The sequence below is a fragment of the Coenobita brevimanus genome, chromosome 27, assembly GCF_032717465.1.
Source record: "Coenobita brevimanus isolate Jiangsu-jjx chromosome 27, ASM3271746v2, whole genome shotgun sequence".
In the NCBI taxonomy this organism is placed as follows: Eukaryota; Metazoa; Arthropoda; class Malacostraca; order Decapoda; family Coenobitidae; genus Coenobita; species Coenobita brevimanus.
This window is the reverse complement of record NC_136980.1, coordinates 2,165,984-2,185,589: the sequence shown is the minus strand read 5'-3', so window position 1 is coordinate 2,185,589 and position 19,606 is coordinate 2,165,984. Positions and strand designations below refer to the sequence as shown.

The 19,606-nt window shown below is 40.7% G+C and overlaps 1 protein-coding gene across 1 annotated transcript in view; it reads right to left on the bottom strand.

The window, feature by feature from the left end:
* Myo31DF (Unconventional myosin ID) overlaps positions 1–13,382 on the bottom strand; it is a 139,647-nt gene extending 126,265 nt beyond the window's left edge. Inside the window, exon 1 of the mRNA XM_080268379.1 lies at positions 13,253–13,382. Within this exon, the coding sequence (XP_080124505.1) occupies positions 13,253–13,341 (89 nt within the window). The 5' untranslated portion in view covers positions 13,342–13,382. The remainder of the gene's footprint in view (positions 1–13,252) is intronic.
* Between the last annotated feature and the right edge of the window lie 6,224 nt (positions 13,383–19,606).

Sequence of the window (19,606 nt, the reverse complement as noted above, 5' to 3'; positions counted from 1 at the left end):
AGAGAGAGAGAGAGTGTGTGTGTGTGTGTGTGTGTGTGTGTGTGTGTGTGTGTGTGTGTGTGTGAAATGACACCCCATCCCAGCTACTCACACCGTACTCAATTACCTCATTACCATATTAAGTACCTACACGTCTCATCTACAGTCACTCTCTTAACCCTTTCACACCGATCACACTTGGTTCCCTTTCCTTCTTTCTCTGTGCATTTATGGGCCCACAGATGCTGGAGAGGGACGCCTTCATGTGGTGGCACTGATATGACTGGACTGTGGGGCTGGCCGGTTATACAAACGTCCCTCAACTCCCTCCCTATACCCCAAAAGGAGGTTGGTGGACTGCAGGAGGACAGTTTAAGCCTGCAGTTTACTGGGTTCACATTTCAGATGAACCAGGAGATATAGCAACAACAACTACTACTACATCTGCTGCTACTACTACTATTCTACTACTATCACTATTAGCACAACAGGTCCCCCAAATAACAGACTGATCCAAAAAGCTAAGGTACACACACCACTCCGTCACTAGGGGAGATCCGCCCCTACCCAAACTGTGTGGAAAAGTACACGTGAATGAGGGTTTTTAAAGTGTGGGTTAGAAGTGCATGGAGCGAGAGGGTGGTGTTGGCGTGGCTGTGTTTTACGGTGACAGTCTTTACTTGTATTAACTCTATAATTGAGGGAGTCTAGACAGGGTGTGAACATGTGCCAGCTCTTTCTTATTTTCTCTTTCTTCCTTCCTTTCTCGACCATCTTTTCCCCAAATCTATATATAAAGATCATACGCCCCCAGCCTTTTATACGTCCGCTCCCCGATTGGACAAAACCTCGATACGGAAAGTCCTGTTTTGACTAAGTACACTATTCCCCAACCTTTGACAGCTCCACAAAGACCTACCCGTGCACTAGGCTACCCGTAAATAAAGTATCATATTATTTTACGGCAGAGTTGTATGTATGTACGGGAGCCTATTTCTAACTAGGCTACATGCATATATACTTCTGGACACTCATTCGTACACTTTATTTTTACTGATCCACTTACAATGATAACCAGGTACAGACACACTTATTATCACTTATCTAATCAGGTACAATCTTCCTCCTCCTTCTCCTCTTCCTTCTCACTCCTTACCCTTCCTCCTCCTCATTCCTCTTCTTACTCCTCCTCCTCCTCATTCCTCTTCCTCCTCATGCTCATTTACGTAAACAAACCCTGACTACTATAAAAGGATAATTCAAAAGCAACACAACCATAAAGCCACCCCAACAGTGATCGTAAACATATAACCATTTTCACATTCGACGTAGCCTACACAAAACGTCACCAAAAATAATAAATAAATAAATCTTACTTACATATAGGCGTAAATCTCCCTTATCAAACAAAAGCCATTATCAACAAAGCCATCAATCAGAAATTTAAAACTCATTCTCAGTATAAAAACAAACAGCATAAACAGAACTCCATCAATAAAGCAAAACTCCATCATAATATCCACATAAAGCCATATTGGAAAATCAATAAAAAGTCATATTTTTTTTATCAGTGTAAACAAACTCAATTAAAAAAAAGGAGGGGGAGAAAAACTATCAAAACTTCCCCCAAAAGCTATTAATCAAGAAAATGTTGTTTCACCACCAATAAAAACTTGCATCTGCTTATTTTAAAAAAAAAAAAAAAAAAAAAAAAAAAAAAAAAAAAAACTAGCACACATCTCTCAGCATCTACACTCAACATCCAACATCACATACACACACACACACACACACACACACACACAATCTACTCCCTTTATTGGCCATCTCAGCCAGCACACAAACACATCTTTAGCCTACGTGCCACGAGTCTACACAGGACATGCCTTATCACCTTATCAGTATAACCCCCATCCCTCTTTATCATGCCAATACACTCCTCCCTTCCTCCTCCTACCCCCTCACCAATTATTACTACCACAGACCTCTCCCTTTCTATTATCCCTTTTCTCCCTTTTACCACTTTCTTCCTCTCTATCCCTCCCTCTCCCTCACCTCCCCTTTCCTCGACACTCCCACCCCTCTCTCTATCAAATCTTTTCCTTCCATTCTGACCCCCCATCCCTCCCTATCAATCCCCCCCACTGATAAGACCTGGTGGGGCGATAAGGGCACACTGAGAGGCTAGTCAAGTGAAGGCTCCAATTAAATACTACTGGGAATGAAAAGATAGGAGATTACAGATAAGGGAAGTGCTTGAGTTAAGAGGGAAGGCAAATGCTAATATTAAACACCGAACTGAGGGATAATAAAGGACTCTCTCTCTCTCTCTCTCTCTCTCTCTCTCTCAGTAGGCTATTTAAATTGTCTTCTAGGGCCCTCAACCCCACTCTCTCACACCAAGCTATCTTTTAATCTATTCGTATCTCTCAGGTGTCCTCCCTCCCCCTTTCTTTCTCTCTCTCTCTCTCTCTCTCTCTCACACACACACACACACACACACCACTGCAAAATATATATATATATATATATATATATATATATATATATATATATATATATATATATATATATAAAAGACAATTATTCACCCAAAACTTTTCACCAACTATTTCCTCACTAGAAGTTCATAATTCCTGCAAAATGGAGATCAGACAGTAGCTACTTTTCGAAGACCTGGATACTGTAGGCATAGAAACAGCTAAAGTAGAAAGTAAAGTAAATTAACGGGTATGGAAGTAGATGCATCAATGACAACATCAGGGACTACAAATAACTTCATTAACCAATCCAACTCCCACACCAGATTACAAACTCTTCACTCCACGTAAATCCAACGAATCCAACTCCCACACCGGATTACAAACTCTGCACTCCACGTAAATCCAACTCCCACATCAGATTACAAACTCTTCACTCCACGTAAATCCAACGAATCCAACTCCCACACCGGATTACAAACTCTGCACTCCACGTAAATCCAACTCCCACATCAGATTACAAACTCTTCACTCCACGTAAATCCAACGAATCCAACTCCCACACCGGATTACAAACTCTGCACTCCATGTAAATCCAACTCCCACATCAGATTACAAACTCTTCATTCCATGTAAATCCAACTCCCACATCAGATTACAAACGCTTCATTCCACGTAAATCCAAGTAATCCAACTTCCACACCGGATTACAAACTCTTCATTCCACGGAAATCCAAGTAATCCAACTCCCACACCGGATTACAAACTCTTCATTCCATGTAAATCTAACTAATCCAATTCCCACACCGGATTACGAACTCTTCATTCCATGTAAATCCAGCTAATCCAATTCATTCCATGTAAATCCAACTCCCACACCAGATTACAAACTCTTCATTCCATGTAAATCCAACTCCCACAACGGATTACAAACTCTTCACTCCATGTAAATCCAACTCCAACACCGGATTACAAACTCTGCACTCCATCTGAGCTCTCCTTTCCTTCACTCGACTCTCGGCTTTCGTACCCGGATTACCCAAGGTCTTCAAATAAATAAATCTGTCTTTAAAAATGTTATCTCAGCTTTCAAGGATTAACTTATGAGGGGATTAACGTGCCACTGTTAGCATAGCCTTCACTCATTTAAAAGGTTATTTTATATATATATATATATATATATATATATATATATATATATATATATATATATATATATATTTTTACCAAGGAAGAGGCGAAGACCAGTTCAGAAATATACATAAAACTTGTGAAGCGCATGTGTTACTTAGGCTGGTGTATGTGTGCATTTATGTTGAGTTTAAATGTCACCAGAGAGAGAGAGAGAGAGATTTTTACTGAAGTTTTAGTACCGTGTGTGTGTGTGTGTGTGTGTGTGTGTGTGTGTGTGTGTGTGTGTGTGTGTGTGTGTGTACCCAATCAAGCGTATCATTTACCTTATCACACCTGTAAACACCAACACAATATTTCCCTCGCCAGCAGTACAGTGCCACACCTCGCATACCCTCACGCCATCTCCTTAACCCTTTCAACCCCATGACGTATTTTGTTCTATTTTACTGTAGTTATTTTGATTCTATTCACCCTAACCCATTCAGTCCAAGCGTATATTCATCTATTTTATCTATCTTCTATTTTATTCTATTCAGGTTACAACAGCACTACACTACTGGACGGATCAAGAGGGTAAAAATAATAGACGTCAACATCACCTGAACTGAACCCCTAAATGAACCTAAAATAATAACCCTTAGCCAGAAGCCCACACAACCCTTGAACCCCCAGCCTAAACCCCCTCAATGCCCCACGTTGAACCCCTGAACTGGTGAACTTGGGCGGCAGCGGAGGCGAAGGTGAACAAGATGAGGTGAGACGAGGTGAGGTAAGGGCGCCAGGTCAAGTGCAAGGGTAGGTTAAGATCAAAAATAGCTCTTAGGAACGGGTTGTACTGGGTTCAGAGTCGCGGTGCCTGTGTGTGGGACTGGTGAAAGGCGAGGTGAGGGATAGGGAGGGGGAAGGGATGATGGGAGAAAGGAGGGACGAGAAGGGATGGAAGGAAGGAGAGAGAGAGATGAACTAAGGCGAATGGTGGGACGAGAAGGGATAGAAGGAAGGAGAAAGAGGGGAAAGATAAGGAAGAGATGAACTAAGGAGACTGGTGGGACGAGAAGGGATGGAAGGAAGGAGAGAGAGATGAACTAAGGAGACTGGTGGGACGAGAAGGGATAGAAGGAAGGAGAATGAGAAGAAAGGGAAGAGATAAACTAAGGAGACTGGTGGGACGAGAAGGAATAGAAGGAAGGAGAATGAGGGGAAAGATAAGGAAGAAATGAACTAAGGAGAGTGGTGGGACGAGAAGGGAGGGAAGGAAGGAGAAAGAGGGGACAGAAAGGGAAGAGATAACCTATGAAGAAAGGCAAGAAAAAAAAAAAAGGAGAAAAGGAAACGGAAAAGAAAGAAAAAGACAGCAGCCACGAAAATCAAGCCCTAAAAAGTCAAGCAACACTGGTAAGAAGTAAAAGCAAGAAGCAAAAAAGCAAGCAACTATATATCTCGTACTCAGCAACAAAGCCGGAGCATAAGCAACCAAACAAGGCAGGAGATCAACATAAACAAGAGAGAGGGGGGGGGGAATCCTGTACCCTGATAAACAAGCCGCCATGTGTGAAAGATGATTATACAACGCCCATGTTCGTGGTGAATGATAAACGATAAGACGGTGTGCTTGTGTTGGGCAAAAATTTAAAACCTTTCGTAAAAATGGGTTTAGAATTCTTCCATTACTTCATTAAATAAGATGGTCTTGTATATTTTTTCTTGATACCGACAAATTTAGTTTTTCGTGTAATTTTACCAAAGAATTATCACCATTATATATTACCGGTACAGCTGTCACTATTACCGCATTCTATTATTAACATCTCTACTATTGTTATTACTATTATATTACGAATTTCCTTTGTTACAAGAATACTGGTCCTTAATTTTGTCGGAAGCTCTGTAACGCCTTTTCCTAAGCGATTTATTTTACTTATTACACCCTTGTCCTATTCAAAGTCGTATAAATCCTTTCAATATCGCCATATACTCTGCAAAAATAGTGTACACGAGGATATTAGTCACCCATATGCAAAAATAAATCGCTAAGAGAGAGGCGCTAAACCCGACGAGAATATGAGCTATTGTCATTACTGTTTTCATTACTGACAACGAATTTTCATCCAAAGGTTATTATATATTACGAAACTACAAAGGCCTTTCAAGATAAATGCCTCTAAGTTACGAATTGTTAAAACCACACGAATTTATACGAATCTGGTGACAAGAACACAGTAAACCAAATTATTCAAAATCTTTACAAAGGTATATATCGTGTATATTTTTAATCACCGACATTACAAGAAGAAAAAAAAAAATTGGACACTCGCAAGTCACACAGAAAATCAGTTCCGCATTACGTTAAAAAATCCCTCTCTCTCTCTCTCTCTCTCTCTCTCTCTCTCTCTCTATTTTTTCTCCTCCCTTAAAATGCCTCCTTTCCCTCTCCACACTTCACCAGTTTTCTCATTTCTCTTCCTTCTTCCTCTTCCTTCTTAGTCATTCTTCATGGTTTTCCTCCTCTAAATAATTTCTTTCCTTTTCTCTCCACTCTTTCTTTCGTCATTTTTCGTTTTTTCTTCTTTTATATTCTTTCCACGTCATGTCTGATTATTCTCTCAATTCTTTTGGCTTTCCCAGTATTTTCTGATCGCATTCTCCCCCTAAAACACACACACACACACACACATGATTATTCCGGTTTCAGTCCTGCCCTCTTAGACTTTACAATTCTCTGCACTTGCATCTCTCTCTCTCTCTCTCTAGGTCTCCCACTAAACTGCATCCCCAGTAATCCGGATCCCAGTCCACGAACGTGTCTCTCGAACCTAGCACATTTCTTCCCAAGTCGTGGCGAAAATTGCTAAAGTAATAACAATAATATGAATAGACTGTCTGGCAGCTAATTATAATATTGGGAACTGTAGTAGTAGTAGCAGTAGTAGTAGTAGTGGTGGTGGTGGTGGTGGTAGCAGTAGTAGTAGTAATGGTGGTGGTGGTGGTGGTGGTAGTAGTAAGTAGCAGTATTACCGTATTATTGCTACCACTATCATTATTATTATAGCAATCCAACTACTACTACAACTACTACTACTGACAACACCATCTGAAAACCGAACTCATATAACCTATAATTCCGCGATCCTGACGCCAAAAATCCGAATTCCAGACCACGAACGCTCCCTCGCCATTCCTCCCTCCTCCCCCTACTCCTCCCCTGCACAAACGTAAACAGACTAGTGCCCTTCATACGACCCGGGCAATTGAGGGTAATGTTAGGGACAAGGAGGCCGCCTGTCTAACTGGATAGGGAAGAATTTAGGAAGAATTGTAGGTTATACGAAGGAGGAAGAGGTCTACAAGGATACGAACTTAAATACCTGTAATTTTGTTTCGCATCTTCCGTCTCTCTCTCTCTCTCCTTTAAACCCTCGTCATTCTTTTTCCATCCTGGTTTAAATATTTTCCTTCTATTTACCTCTCTCTCTCCCAATCAGTTTTTCAAAGCTGAATAAAAATAATTACGCGGTAACAATTTATATATGACATCATCGTACCGTACCTAAGATGGTTAGGAGACTTTTAACCCCTTCAAATGAGAGAGAGAGAGAGAGAGAGAGAGAGAAATATAATCTTACTGCCTACTACAATAATTTTTTTGTCTTTAAAATTACGTCAGACCACATCGTTCACGTGTCTCGTCTTACTTTCTCTCTCTTGTCAAGTGTCCTTTGTTCTAGTAACTGGCACTACGTCATTTCCTCCCCTTCCTCTCTTCCCCCACCTCCCCCTCCCACCTCCTGCCCCTCCTCTCCATCCCCCATCTCATCCTTTCCTCTATTTTATCATCTTCCCCCCACCTCCTCCTCTCCCCCCATTCCCCCACATCCTCTCCCCTTTTTCCGTATTCTCATCCTTCCTCTCTTCCCCCCTTTCCGCCTCCTTCCCCTCCCTCCTTTCTTCCATCATTATCTCTCCCCTCCCAATCCTCTGCAATACCCCCCCTCCTCCTCCTCCTCACCTTTTCTCCCCTTTCAGTCCTCACCACCTCCCCTCCCTCTCCCTCCTCCCCAACCCCCCCGCCCTCCTCCCCACCCTCTCTCATTTTTGCACACATCGCATTCCACCGTGACTCTTCCTTTTCGCTTTTTAACTCACAAGACATTTTCTTTGATGCTCTTTTATTTCCTTCGCTCTCGTTTTCATTTCCGCTTTTATTTCCATTTTTTCCCTCGGCAAAGTTTCTTCTCTACCTACTGATTACTTACTTTCATTTTCCTTGTTTAAGCTTTTTTTTTTTTAATGTCTCTTACTTGCCTGCATTCTCTTCGTAACCTTGCTATTGTCTTCCTATTTCATCTCACGTTTCCTCTTCTTCCTCTGTCCTTACCACCCTTCTGTCCCCCTTTCCAATTCTTCATGTTCATTTCCTCCCACCTGCTTCCCCTTTCTTTCCTTCTACTCTCCCTCCCTCTTTCCCTACTACTTTTCTTCCATATCTCGCTTCCTATTCATCACTTTCCCTTCCTCCCACTCCCTCCTTTCCTCTCCTAACATAAACTCTTCCCACTTCTTTCCTTCCACTCCCTAAACCACCTCCTCTCCACAACCTCCTTCCCTCAACTCTCTCCTTCCCACACGCTGCTCTTTCCTTCCCACTCTCCCTCCTTACCACGCTCTCGATTTCCCTCCTTCCCTCCCACTCTCCCTCTCACCTCCCCTCCCTCTCCCCCACTACCATGTCAAGGAGAGGGAGTGGTTAGTTTCTCCACCTCTGCATTCTTCTTCTCAAGCTGCAGATCTCATAAGCAAGCAGTCTGTCTTATCAAATCTCTTGTAATATGCATAGATGTATTTTAATCTGCCTGTTTATCGGTACCGCACCTCATCTAGGCTATTTACTCTTAAACACATATAATTAGTGAATATTCAGACTTCTATTCTCTATCACTTATCACACTTTTTTATTTACCGGTATCCTTTCTTCTGTACGTATTCATATATTACTTTTGTTCATCGGATTATTTTCAACTTGACATTACGTACTCATAGTCAAATATATACTCTTCTACCGTACTCATAACCATTAACATTACCAGGCTACACTTGTAGAATTAGATATTAAATACAGGTACGGCAAGGTAAGGATGGAGGTGAGATGATACAGTACCAAAGCAGTGAGTGTGGGTCTAGTAATCACAGTTATTTTACACACATCACCACTCTTGTTAAGGCTATATGCAAAGAAAAAATGAATGGTATCAGGGGATTTAGTGTGTGTGTGTGTGTGTGAGAGAGGGGGGGGAGGGGAATAAGAGCACGTACCCACCTAAATGCACAAAAAAAACATCTGAAAACCCGAGAAATGTTGTCTCTTCCAAAAATGAAGACTTAGCTAAATAACAGGCCTAAACCGACTGTCAAGTACTGGAAAATTACAAAAAATAAATACATAAATAAATAAACAGAACCTTAGACAAATTACACAAAATCTAACACCACAACAACAAACCCAGATCAACCCAGCCTCACACCACTAAAACAAACCCAGATCAACCCAGCCTCTCCTACCAGCACCATATCCAACACATCAGTACTCCAGACCCAACCCAACCCAGCCACACTACAAATCTTATCCAAACGCACTCACCCTCCCCTTTCAACGAGTCTAGACCAAATCCAACACGTACAATTAACCCAAATTAACCCCAAAACTACTACCTAACCTACCCTCCTAGTTTTAATCAGTAGGCTACCGTCCTTCACGTTCAGATTGATGACAAAACCACACACACACGCACACACACACACGCACACACACACACACACACACACACACACACACACACACACACACACACACACACACACACACACACACACACACACACAAAACATGAGCCAGTATTATTGTTGTTAGGTAGCTGTCTTTTGCAGCTCTTCCATACTGGCACCATTTTATTTCTGCACTGCTGTCGTTGCCTTTCAAGACACTCGAGGTAATCCATACGTTATCCATGCAATACATTTAACGTCCTTGGTCTGCCTCTCCTCCTCCTCCCAACCATCCCACTCTCACTGCTACACATGCCTACCTCGTCCTTAATCTTACATAGCTACACACTCTCTCACATACTTTACACTTTCCAACCTTGCCCAACCACCTTGTTCTTTTTCTACCTCTCCTCCTCCTCCTCCTCCCAATCATTCCACTCTCCTACCTCGTCCACTTCATCTTGGTCTACCTGTCCTTCTATCTATCCCACAGCCACACTGTATACACCTTCGTCTCTCCATGACCTTGTTCTCTCTCTTCTCTCTCTCTCCGGATCCCCCCACTCACATAACCTACACTCACTATTCAACAACATATACACCTTCATCTCTCCATGCCCTTGCTCTCTCTCTCTCTCTGAACCACACCACTGGCATAACCTACACTCATATGATCAAAAAAACAAAACAAAAACGACTGTAAATGTCAAAGTCATACAGTATTAACCCCAGCTCAGTATTTAGTTCAAAGGTCTCACTGTGACACTGTCTTTAAATATTTGTTTGTGTTCAGAAGCATTGTTTTCAGAAAGGTGTTGCTACTCCAATCTAAAAACTAACGCAGCAAAAAAGTCTATTTCAGTTTACACTCTCTCTCTCCGTCCGAGGCTTTCAGTGTCAAAGTATAGTGTCAAACCAGTAAAAATAAATAAATAAATAAATAATAATAATAATAATAATAATAAAAACGCAGAACAGTAACATGCTAACACCAACAATTAATCGACAACTGAGATCAACTTTCAAAATTACAAGTCAACTTTTTATTTCATTTCTAGTCAACCGCACCTCAAGTCCATTTTATATTTATTTATTTATTTATTTTCTTTTTTTACCATTCACTGGGGTCCGAAAATCTACCCGAGAATTGGCACCTTCAGTACGATGCTTTATTTTTTACTTACAAATGATTTTATTACCGGTATTAACCCCTTTCAGTCTAATATTTTTTTTATTTCGTCCTTCCTACCTTCAGCCGATTCTATTCTGCTTAGATTTACTGAACTAGGGAGGTTGGTAAATATAGTCTTCATTTCTCTCTCTCTCTCTCTCTCTCTCTCTCTGTCAATTGGGGAAGGATTGATAATTTGCTTAACCTTATTTCATTTCTATATATTCTTTCCTATATTGAGTAAAATCTCGGGGTGGCCTATTTAAAAAGGAAAACTGCATCATCGGAGTGAAGGGGTTAAGACCGACAGACCCCCTCCTTAGCCCCTTCCATCCGGTGACTTAGGCTAGATATGGCTTTATCACTGTTATCTCATTTTACTGGTCAGACTACCAAATCTTACCCTACTAACATACTAGTAACTAACATAACTAAATGCAACACCCAGCTTAACCTAACCTAAGTACCCAATCCTAACTTATATTTACCACCTCTAGCAAATAAATGATAACTAAATAAATAAGCTTCTTTAACTAACCTCATAATCTAGCCAAGCACTAAAAATTCGGCGTTCAGTTACTACAGTTCTTTCACCTTAACTTGGCCCAGTTTTCCTTCATTTGCGGTTTATTTCACGTAGGTTGTGGTAGAAAAACAATGCTACGGCTGTACATCCTTTCCATGGCACTTCTTCGTGACTAGCATCATAATTTAGTCTACTGTTCCAACTTTAACACTTTAGATGGAGGGATGGCAATTCTAGACCACACTAAGAGTAGGTTACCGTATAGAACTGCCATGGCACTTCTTCGTGACAAGCATCATAATACACTGTTACACCTCAGCATTCTGGATGGACGAATGGGAATTTTGGGCCACGTTAAAGAGCAGGCACTTCTTCGTGACTAGCATCATAGAAAGGGAGATGGTAATTGTGGGCCAAGGGAACAGAACTACCACCTCCCATAAAACAAAGCAATAGATAGATAGCTGGATAGACAGACAGATAGATAGATTGATAGATTATTTGCGTACGACAACGCGGGTGGAATAATTATTGTAGTGATGTTAAGGGGTGGCTAAGACTTTCACTGACAACAGCTCTCCCCCCCCCTTTCCTTCCTCCGTCCCCCTCCCTCCCCCCCAACTCCCAAACACTCCTCTCTTCCTGTCTTTCCCAACCGCTTGTGTGTGTGTGTGTGTGTGTGTGTGTGTGTGTGTGTGTGTGTGTTGGCTATGTAGATTTTGTTTATGTATGGAGACTGTGTGTACGTGCATGTTTAAGTTTATGTCTGTAGTTGTATACGGGAAAGTGTATGCAAGCATCTTTGCGCCCAAGAACGTTATGCATGGGGGTAAGTGCAAGTGTGTGCCTCTCTCTCTCTCTCTCTCTCTCTCTCTCCGGATGTTCCTATCTATTTATGTCAACTGTCACCAAGCGCACGAAAATCAGTCACATTCCAAATTTACTTAAGCTTCTTACTCTTCTTAATAAATAAGCGTTAAAACGTGCCAAAAGATATATGAGAATTCTATTGGCATCATTCATAAATAGCGTTTCTAAATAATAACAATAATAATAAATAATATGCCTGACTCACTACAGCATCATTATTCAGACCACGTTTCCCTATTTCCAAAGACTAAATGCATGTGATCAAATTTAATAAACAAAGTGACCAGTAAACATAATAATAATAATAATAATAATAATAATAATAATAATACCCTCACTGTTACGTTATAGAAGTAAAAACACCCTATAATCATAATCAACACAGTATCAGTAACGTAGAAATTACAAGTCATTTCACATTACCTAATCTATGCAAAAAAAAAAAAAAAAAATCGTGACAAACTAAACCTACTTCACATGAATGATAATACAACTGACCGATCAGAACAACAGCAAAAGTTAGTTATAAATTTTAACTACACTCTTCAGTCTTCTCTCTCTCTCTCTCTCTCTCTCTCTCTCTCTCTCAATAAAATCGCATTAAAGTAGCAAAAGTGAAATTACAAGGTCACATGATTTAAGGGATAGCTGAACACAACCATCGTAAATAAATAACAACACGACGTAACAAAATCTAACGTAACAAATATATAACGTAACCAACCGACCAAACTTTAACCAGGCACATCCAACGTACGGTGTGACGTAGGCGAAGAATTATTCACACAACGTCAACTACATGAATTTCGAAATAAACCAACGATTCTGATAAAGCTAGATATCGTAGTGTCATTGCCTAGCTATGGCTACTGTATTATCGTTAATATTCAGCTATCGTACTGTCAAGATAGGTAGCGATTGTGGTTTTTCAGGTAACTATTGCTAAATATTGTAGTAACTTATTGTCTGCTGCATATTACTATACTGCTATCTACTCTGCTGTAATAGTGTACTGTAGCACTATTACATGCTACTGTAGTGTAATGTAGGATGTTATTAGTCGAGAAAACGATGTAACAAACACAAAGCGCTAAACTGGATGGAATGAACTATAATTTAGGCAACGACAGTGCTACAAACCGGCCATACCTCATCCCTGCCCCCTCCTCCCTACATCCTTCCCTCCACCGGCCCCTCCCACCTCAACCAACATCTTCCCTCCCTCCTTCCCATCTTCCCTCCACTATCACCACCTGCCTCCCTAACTTCTCCACATGGCATCTTCCATAGCTTCCATTTATATACCAAAAATTGCTTCCGTTGTCTTCCTACCTGACTCTGAGGTTGTCGACAAAGGCTCTCACGGATATCTCGTCGAGGAGCACCGCATCCCCGATCCCAACTTCTTCGTAAGACGCCATCGCCGGGAGCCACGACGGCACACAACCTCCACCGCTCACAGTCCAACACCAACTGAACTCTGACGTCAAGCGACACGAGCCTGCCCTTCGTTCATTCGATGTGCATGTGTCAAAATGTTTCGCTCGCATGTAACTTCATTATTTTACTTTAATATCTATCTTGGCTTGCTTTAATGGTACGTCATATGCGTAACCGAACTTAGAAGAATATTCAGTCATAATTATTTAGAGATATGTACTGCTACGACCCAATAAAAAGATGTGTCCGCGTCTGAGCATGCGCTAAAAATGTGCGGGAAGTTTGAAAAGCTTATGCCGTTGACGTCGCGGTGACTCATAGCAGCTGTGAGGAAGAGCACATCTTAAATTGCCGGGTCCTTTTGAATTCGCTTCCACCTGAACACCTGAATCGTAATATATGAGTAAGAAATATTCCCTTTAGTGATGTCACGTAGGAAATTCCAATAGATATTTGTTTAACGGTAGCGTACTTTAAATCTACTTTGCATTTTTTAGCGTGTTGCTTTTATATGCAAATGACTACTGTCTACCATCTGAAGGATGTGTTTTTAAACCCCTACCCAGGAGGAAGGCGCCATGTTGAAAGGAAATTATCATCATTATCATCATCAACTGTTCTTCCCAGCTTTCCCCACTCTGTCTTGTTATTCATCCCACCACTACATCCGTTTCTCTGTCTGCCCCTTCATCTCTGGAATGCTACACTTATCTGTTCTACAAAAGATAAGACCAGAATGCCATTGTTTTTTACCCTGAAGCTTTGGGTATATATATTAATGGGTTTTATCGTCAAGAATTTTAATAACTTCCAAAATTAAGTCCACTAAATACTCCATTATCAAAAGGAAATCGATCGTAAGTTTGTGAAGCCGGGGTTCAATAAAAAACGACGAGCTGTACGAAGATTATGGAAAGCCACGCATCCACTTCCTGTTTATTACCATAGCCCACGCCATAGCCTCGCTGGGAGAGAGAGAGACTATCCTCGTCTTGAATGCTGAGCTATAACAAGAGATACTAGATTATGATGCGAGTCACGATGAGATGCTATGGCAAGGATGCAGATAAAGCTGTAGTCTTGGCATTTGAGCTGCGGTAAATATGCTGAAAAAGGACGCAATCTACGCTTACTTAAGATGGAAGAAAGTCGCTGTTTTCACCTAACGGAAGTAAGTCACTCCCACAACGAAGAAAATCCATACCAAGGCTGATAATATGCCTACGTGAAATCAGTTGCAAAAGAAGACAAATCTGGGCCAAGTTAATGTGAAAGAACTTTATAACTGCCACTGAGCTTTAAGAAACAAGCTCCACAAGGATAAAATTTGTCTTTTGCCACAACGCTGCGTGAAATAAGCTGCAAACGACCGAAAATCTGGGCCAAATTAAGGTGAAAGAAATATAACACCTTTTGGTTAATGAATCCAATTAATTCAACATAAGAAATATCTATAACGGTTTTGTATCTTGCCTAACATCTTCATAAATCAGTCTTCCTCTTGGCGCTTAAAACTCTCAAGTCAATGGAATTCTCTCTCCTTTTGCCCCATTGATTTCGAGTGGCTTTACGTCTTTCCGAAGAGGTAGACGAGTGTGGTAGTTTATGAGAAAAGTGGCGCCGTCTTGCCCAAGTTAAAACCGTTCACTTTTACCTTCTTTCTAAGCCTACGAAATCTTTCAGTTCGAGTTTATCATATACTCGTACTTTATTTATTTTGAGTCAGAGATGTCGTATTAGAGGTAGAAAATGTGTTTTACCTGAACGGGAGCAATAGCATACATTTACCTGTTTCCAAATATCTGAAAAATCCTGCCTTTGAATTCAAATTTGTTCATATCCTTTGATCTGGTGACCTTTTTTTTTCCTGACGGTTTTATTTAGCACAGGACTTCTCAATTTGAAGGAGTTAAAAGCAATCATAAGTTTAATCATTTCGGTGCGGGCACGTTTATTATTATTATTATTATTATTATTATTATTATTATTTTACTCGCGTGATTTTGTTTAGCATAAGGGGACCTCTCGTTGGGAAGGAGTTTAAAAGGCAGATGAATGTGTTAGTTAAGGATATAGTAGGATAGACTGATGTCCATTATGTTCTCTGTAGTTTGAACATATTTTTACTAATTCAGAGAGAGAGAGAGAGAGAGACCATTAAGGAAGCATAAAGATGTTCCCACTTGGCCCGTCTCATATCCTCCTCTTCCTCTCCTGATAAGCAGTCATAGGTCCATCCGCACATCGTTCATTTGTTTGTATAGAGTGGTATGGAAGAGTTTGGGGAGAAAATGGCACGTTTCTTATTTAGTGGCCTGTCCCATAAACTTACCCTATATCCTCATCTATCCATCCCATCCCTTACATTTTGAGGAACCTTATACTACTCCCCTTCACTGGTTACCTTTTGTGCACTAAGGCCCACTGTCTGGCTCAGGGGAGAGGGTAGGGTCGTTAAGGAGGTATATATATGTTACCACTTGACTCCACACCGCAATATTCTCCCCCTCTTCTGATAAACTGTCCATCCCAGTCCAGTTTTCAGCACTACAGGCCAGATAAAACTGTGGCATAACAGCTGCTGACACACACACACACACACACACACACACACACACACACACTTTAAAATACTTTATACATATTATATCTTTTACATACACAATTATGCACATACGCACATCAAAAGCCACTCTCTCTGTTTATCATATTTTGAACTCATTTGCCCTTCATTTTTCCATTTCATATTACTGATATTGTCTTTCAGTTCTCTCTCTCTCTCTCTCTCTCTCTCTCTCACACACACACACACATATCATTCCTCCCCCTATATTCTTTATCTCCAAACTCCCTTTTTTTTCTTTCCTTTCCTCCACATTCACTATTTCTCCTTTCTCCACTCTCGGGTTTAATTTCTCACACTCCTTGTCCATCTCACCTCTCACCAAACCATCTTTTTCTCCCTTCCTTTCCTCTCCTCTCTCTCTCTTCCTCCCCATAATCTTATCTCCTCCACTCACAACCTTCCTTCCCTCCAAACTCTCTTCCATCCCATCTCTCTCTCTCTCTCCCAACAAAACTTAATAAAGAAGGGTGTTGAAGTCCTAAGCTGGTGTTTCTGGGTACCCCTCTTATCTCTCTATGGTACGCTTTATCCTGTATCTCTTGTGTGTTTTATGGCGGCTGCAACAGAGATACCTTAACAGCCTTTTGTGCCTTCATGAGCTACTGTACTTTCTTTTATCTTTCTCGATTTTCTCATCTTCCATTCAAAATTTTTCCTCAGCATCACCTCTCTTATTTTCTTGCTTTCCATCCTAAGCTATATTTTAAACTCTACTCTCTCTCATCCCACACCAAACTTCCTTACATTTTTACTTTCTCTCTCTCTCTCTAAATATAAACTTAAACAAAGGTACTGTATAAGTATAAACCTATCTGTCTGTCATTCTGTCCCAAGCTGTCCTTCAGCACAAATGCTTATCTATGTATGGTGCTTTTCTACAAGTATCCTGAATGTATTTTAATGTGGCTGCAACAGTGGCACCTTCACAACCCTTTTGTCTTCTCTTGGTAAAGTCTATCTATCTATTGCCAGACGCCTTAATCCCGTAAGGGGTGGCCACAAACAAATCGCCTCCATGTCGCCCTGTCCCCTGCCATTTCACTGCCATGCTCCCAGCTCACATCCCCCTCTCATACACCTCTCCACTCCATCCCTCCATCTCATCCTTGGCCTCCCCCTTAATTAATTTACAGACTGGTTTTAAGCTTTCTTGATTTTTCTCTTTATCCTACACTGTCTACTAACCTATGAACCATGATACTGTCATATCTAGGCCGAACAAAATAATCTAATATGTTTTTTAGGTATTTTAAGCGGTTCAGGTATCATATTGAGATTTTTTCTCTCTCTCTCTGGTGGAGGAGGTATAGGATATGAAGTAAATACTAAATGATACAGGTACTTATGTCTTGGAGGGGATGAGTACAAACAAATCATCTTCATATCACCCTGTCTTCCACCATCAGGCTGCCATCCATCCATTTCACATCATTCTCATTCATATACTTCACTTCATCCCTCCACCTCAAATTCAGTCTCCCTTTCCCACTTTCTCCTTCCACACATAGTCAATCTCTCATTTTCCATTTGCTTCACGTGGCCAAACCACTAGCCATCATACGGAAAGCTGACAGAAAAATATTTTACATAACTGATGAGGAAAAAGACTCTGTTAGGTATCTCTGAAAAGTAAGTGCAAGTTGTTTTAAAGTTCAAGCTTCAACCCTACCTCTTGAATCTGGGTGAAGTCTATTTTGGTTTATTCTTGGTGCTAACACACAATTTTATTTAACTTAAGACTGACCTCTTGTACTGAATGGGATTATTATGGCTGCAGCTTACTCCTCTGGTTCACAAACTCTACCCTACTCTGAAATCAAATAATCAGGATGGCAAGAACAAAATGAAAAAGAAGTCTTTGGGCTGCATCAACTGTTTATCAAGTAAAAGCTATTTTAATAAGTGGCAGTGCTCAGGCCTTCAGAGTCCAAGTGACATTCCAACAGTCCAGCACAGTTTGGATGGCACCAGAATTACCATTAAAAGGAATCATCATGGACAACACAGAGCCGGTAGGAAAAACGGAATTTGGTCAGCATTTTACCCTGAGCCACTCCTAATGACTCCCAAAGCCTGCCCTAACTTCCCCAGACTGGCCTAAAAGTACCATTCAAAATGAAGCCTAACAACACACACACATAAGCACAAGTATAAACACTTCTATCCTTCATTCTTTCCTTGTCCTTCTGCCTACAGGTGACTTTACATTCCCTCTTCTGTCTTTCTTTCCTTTTCCTTCTGCCTGTGGGTGACTCCACACTGAGTGACAAGCCAAATAGTTTCCTGTACACCAGGAAACCATTTACTATGCTGGATGTTAACCATATAACCAAATTTTGGCACCTGGTGGTTTAGTGGGTAATTATTGCACTCCAGTCGGATTGAGACGGTGAATTATATCCAAGGGGTGGTTGGGGTTGATTGCTCATGTAATGCCACTCAGGGATGAGTGAAGCTGGTCACTCTCATCTTAAATGTCGAGACCAACTGCCTAGCCTCGGGCTCCTACGCTCTTCTTGGGACAATGTAGGATTGGATGATGGATGGATGGATGGATAAACACTTATTGTACTTAAAATGAACTGTGATGGAAGAAGAGCTTGGTTTAAAGGAGAAGGAAGGAGGAGGTGTGCTGTGGGCCTCTGAACAGCCATACTATGGGAAGGAAAGACATGTCCAAAGGCCAGATGTGCAATATCTAGGTATGTCTGTGTCAGGGTCTACACTGCACGTTATGTACACTCTATGAGCATTATGAAAACATTTTGAACCAACCAACAGCTATCACAATATAATATGAATACTGTAGCATTACAGGGTAAGCTAACTGTAATGAACTGTTTATGGCATGTGCATTATAGATGTCATAATTACATATAAAACATTATTTTGGCAGGTAGTGGTAACCATCATCCATCCCCTTTATGTAGTGCTTCCTACTTCTTACTTGACCTTTCATCCTTTTTTTGTCTGCCCTCCTCTCCTATTTCTCCCATCTTGCCTGTCACTTCTTACTACTCTTCTTTCCTTTTTCAGGTGGCTTTACACTGAATGACAAGCCTAATGGTTCCTGGCATACAGGAAACCATTTTCAACACTGGGTGGTAACCATATAACCAACCCATATGTGTTCTCTGCGTGTCAAGTGGGTTGGAAGAGGGTTAGTGCCCCTCCCCATAAAACAACTAACTCAGGATATATGGCCACTCCTTACAGATCATGGCATCTGCCTATAGATAGATAGATTATAACAGTATTTTTTATTAACTTCAAATACGAGAACATAAGAATGTATACAAAAATATTGCTTACTTTTTTTTAATTCCTACTACATTGTATTATGTACAAATATAATCACTACTAATTAAACAAAATTCAGTTGCTTATATACAAGAAAAATATGCAACCTAATTAACTGCTTTCACCATGAAATACTGTATTGAATTATGTACAGTATATAGCATTGTATATACTCTCAGAAACTAACAAATATAGTGTACGTCATGAATACATATGAAAAAACATTTTAAAAAATAATGTGGCAATCACATCACAACTGATACATAAAGAGAAGAATAAGCTCACTTATACACTCACTAGACTGATGTAAAAACCAATTC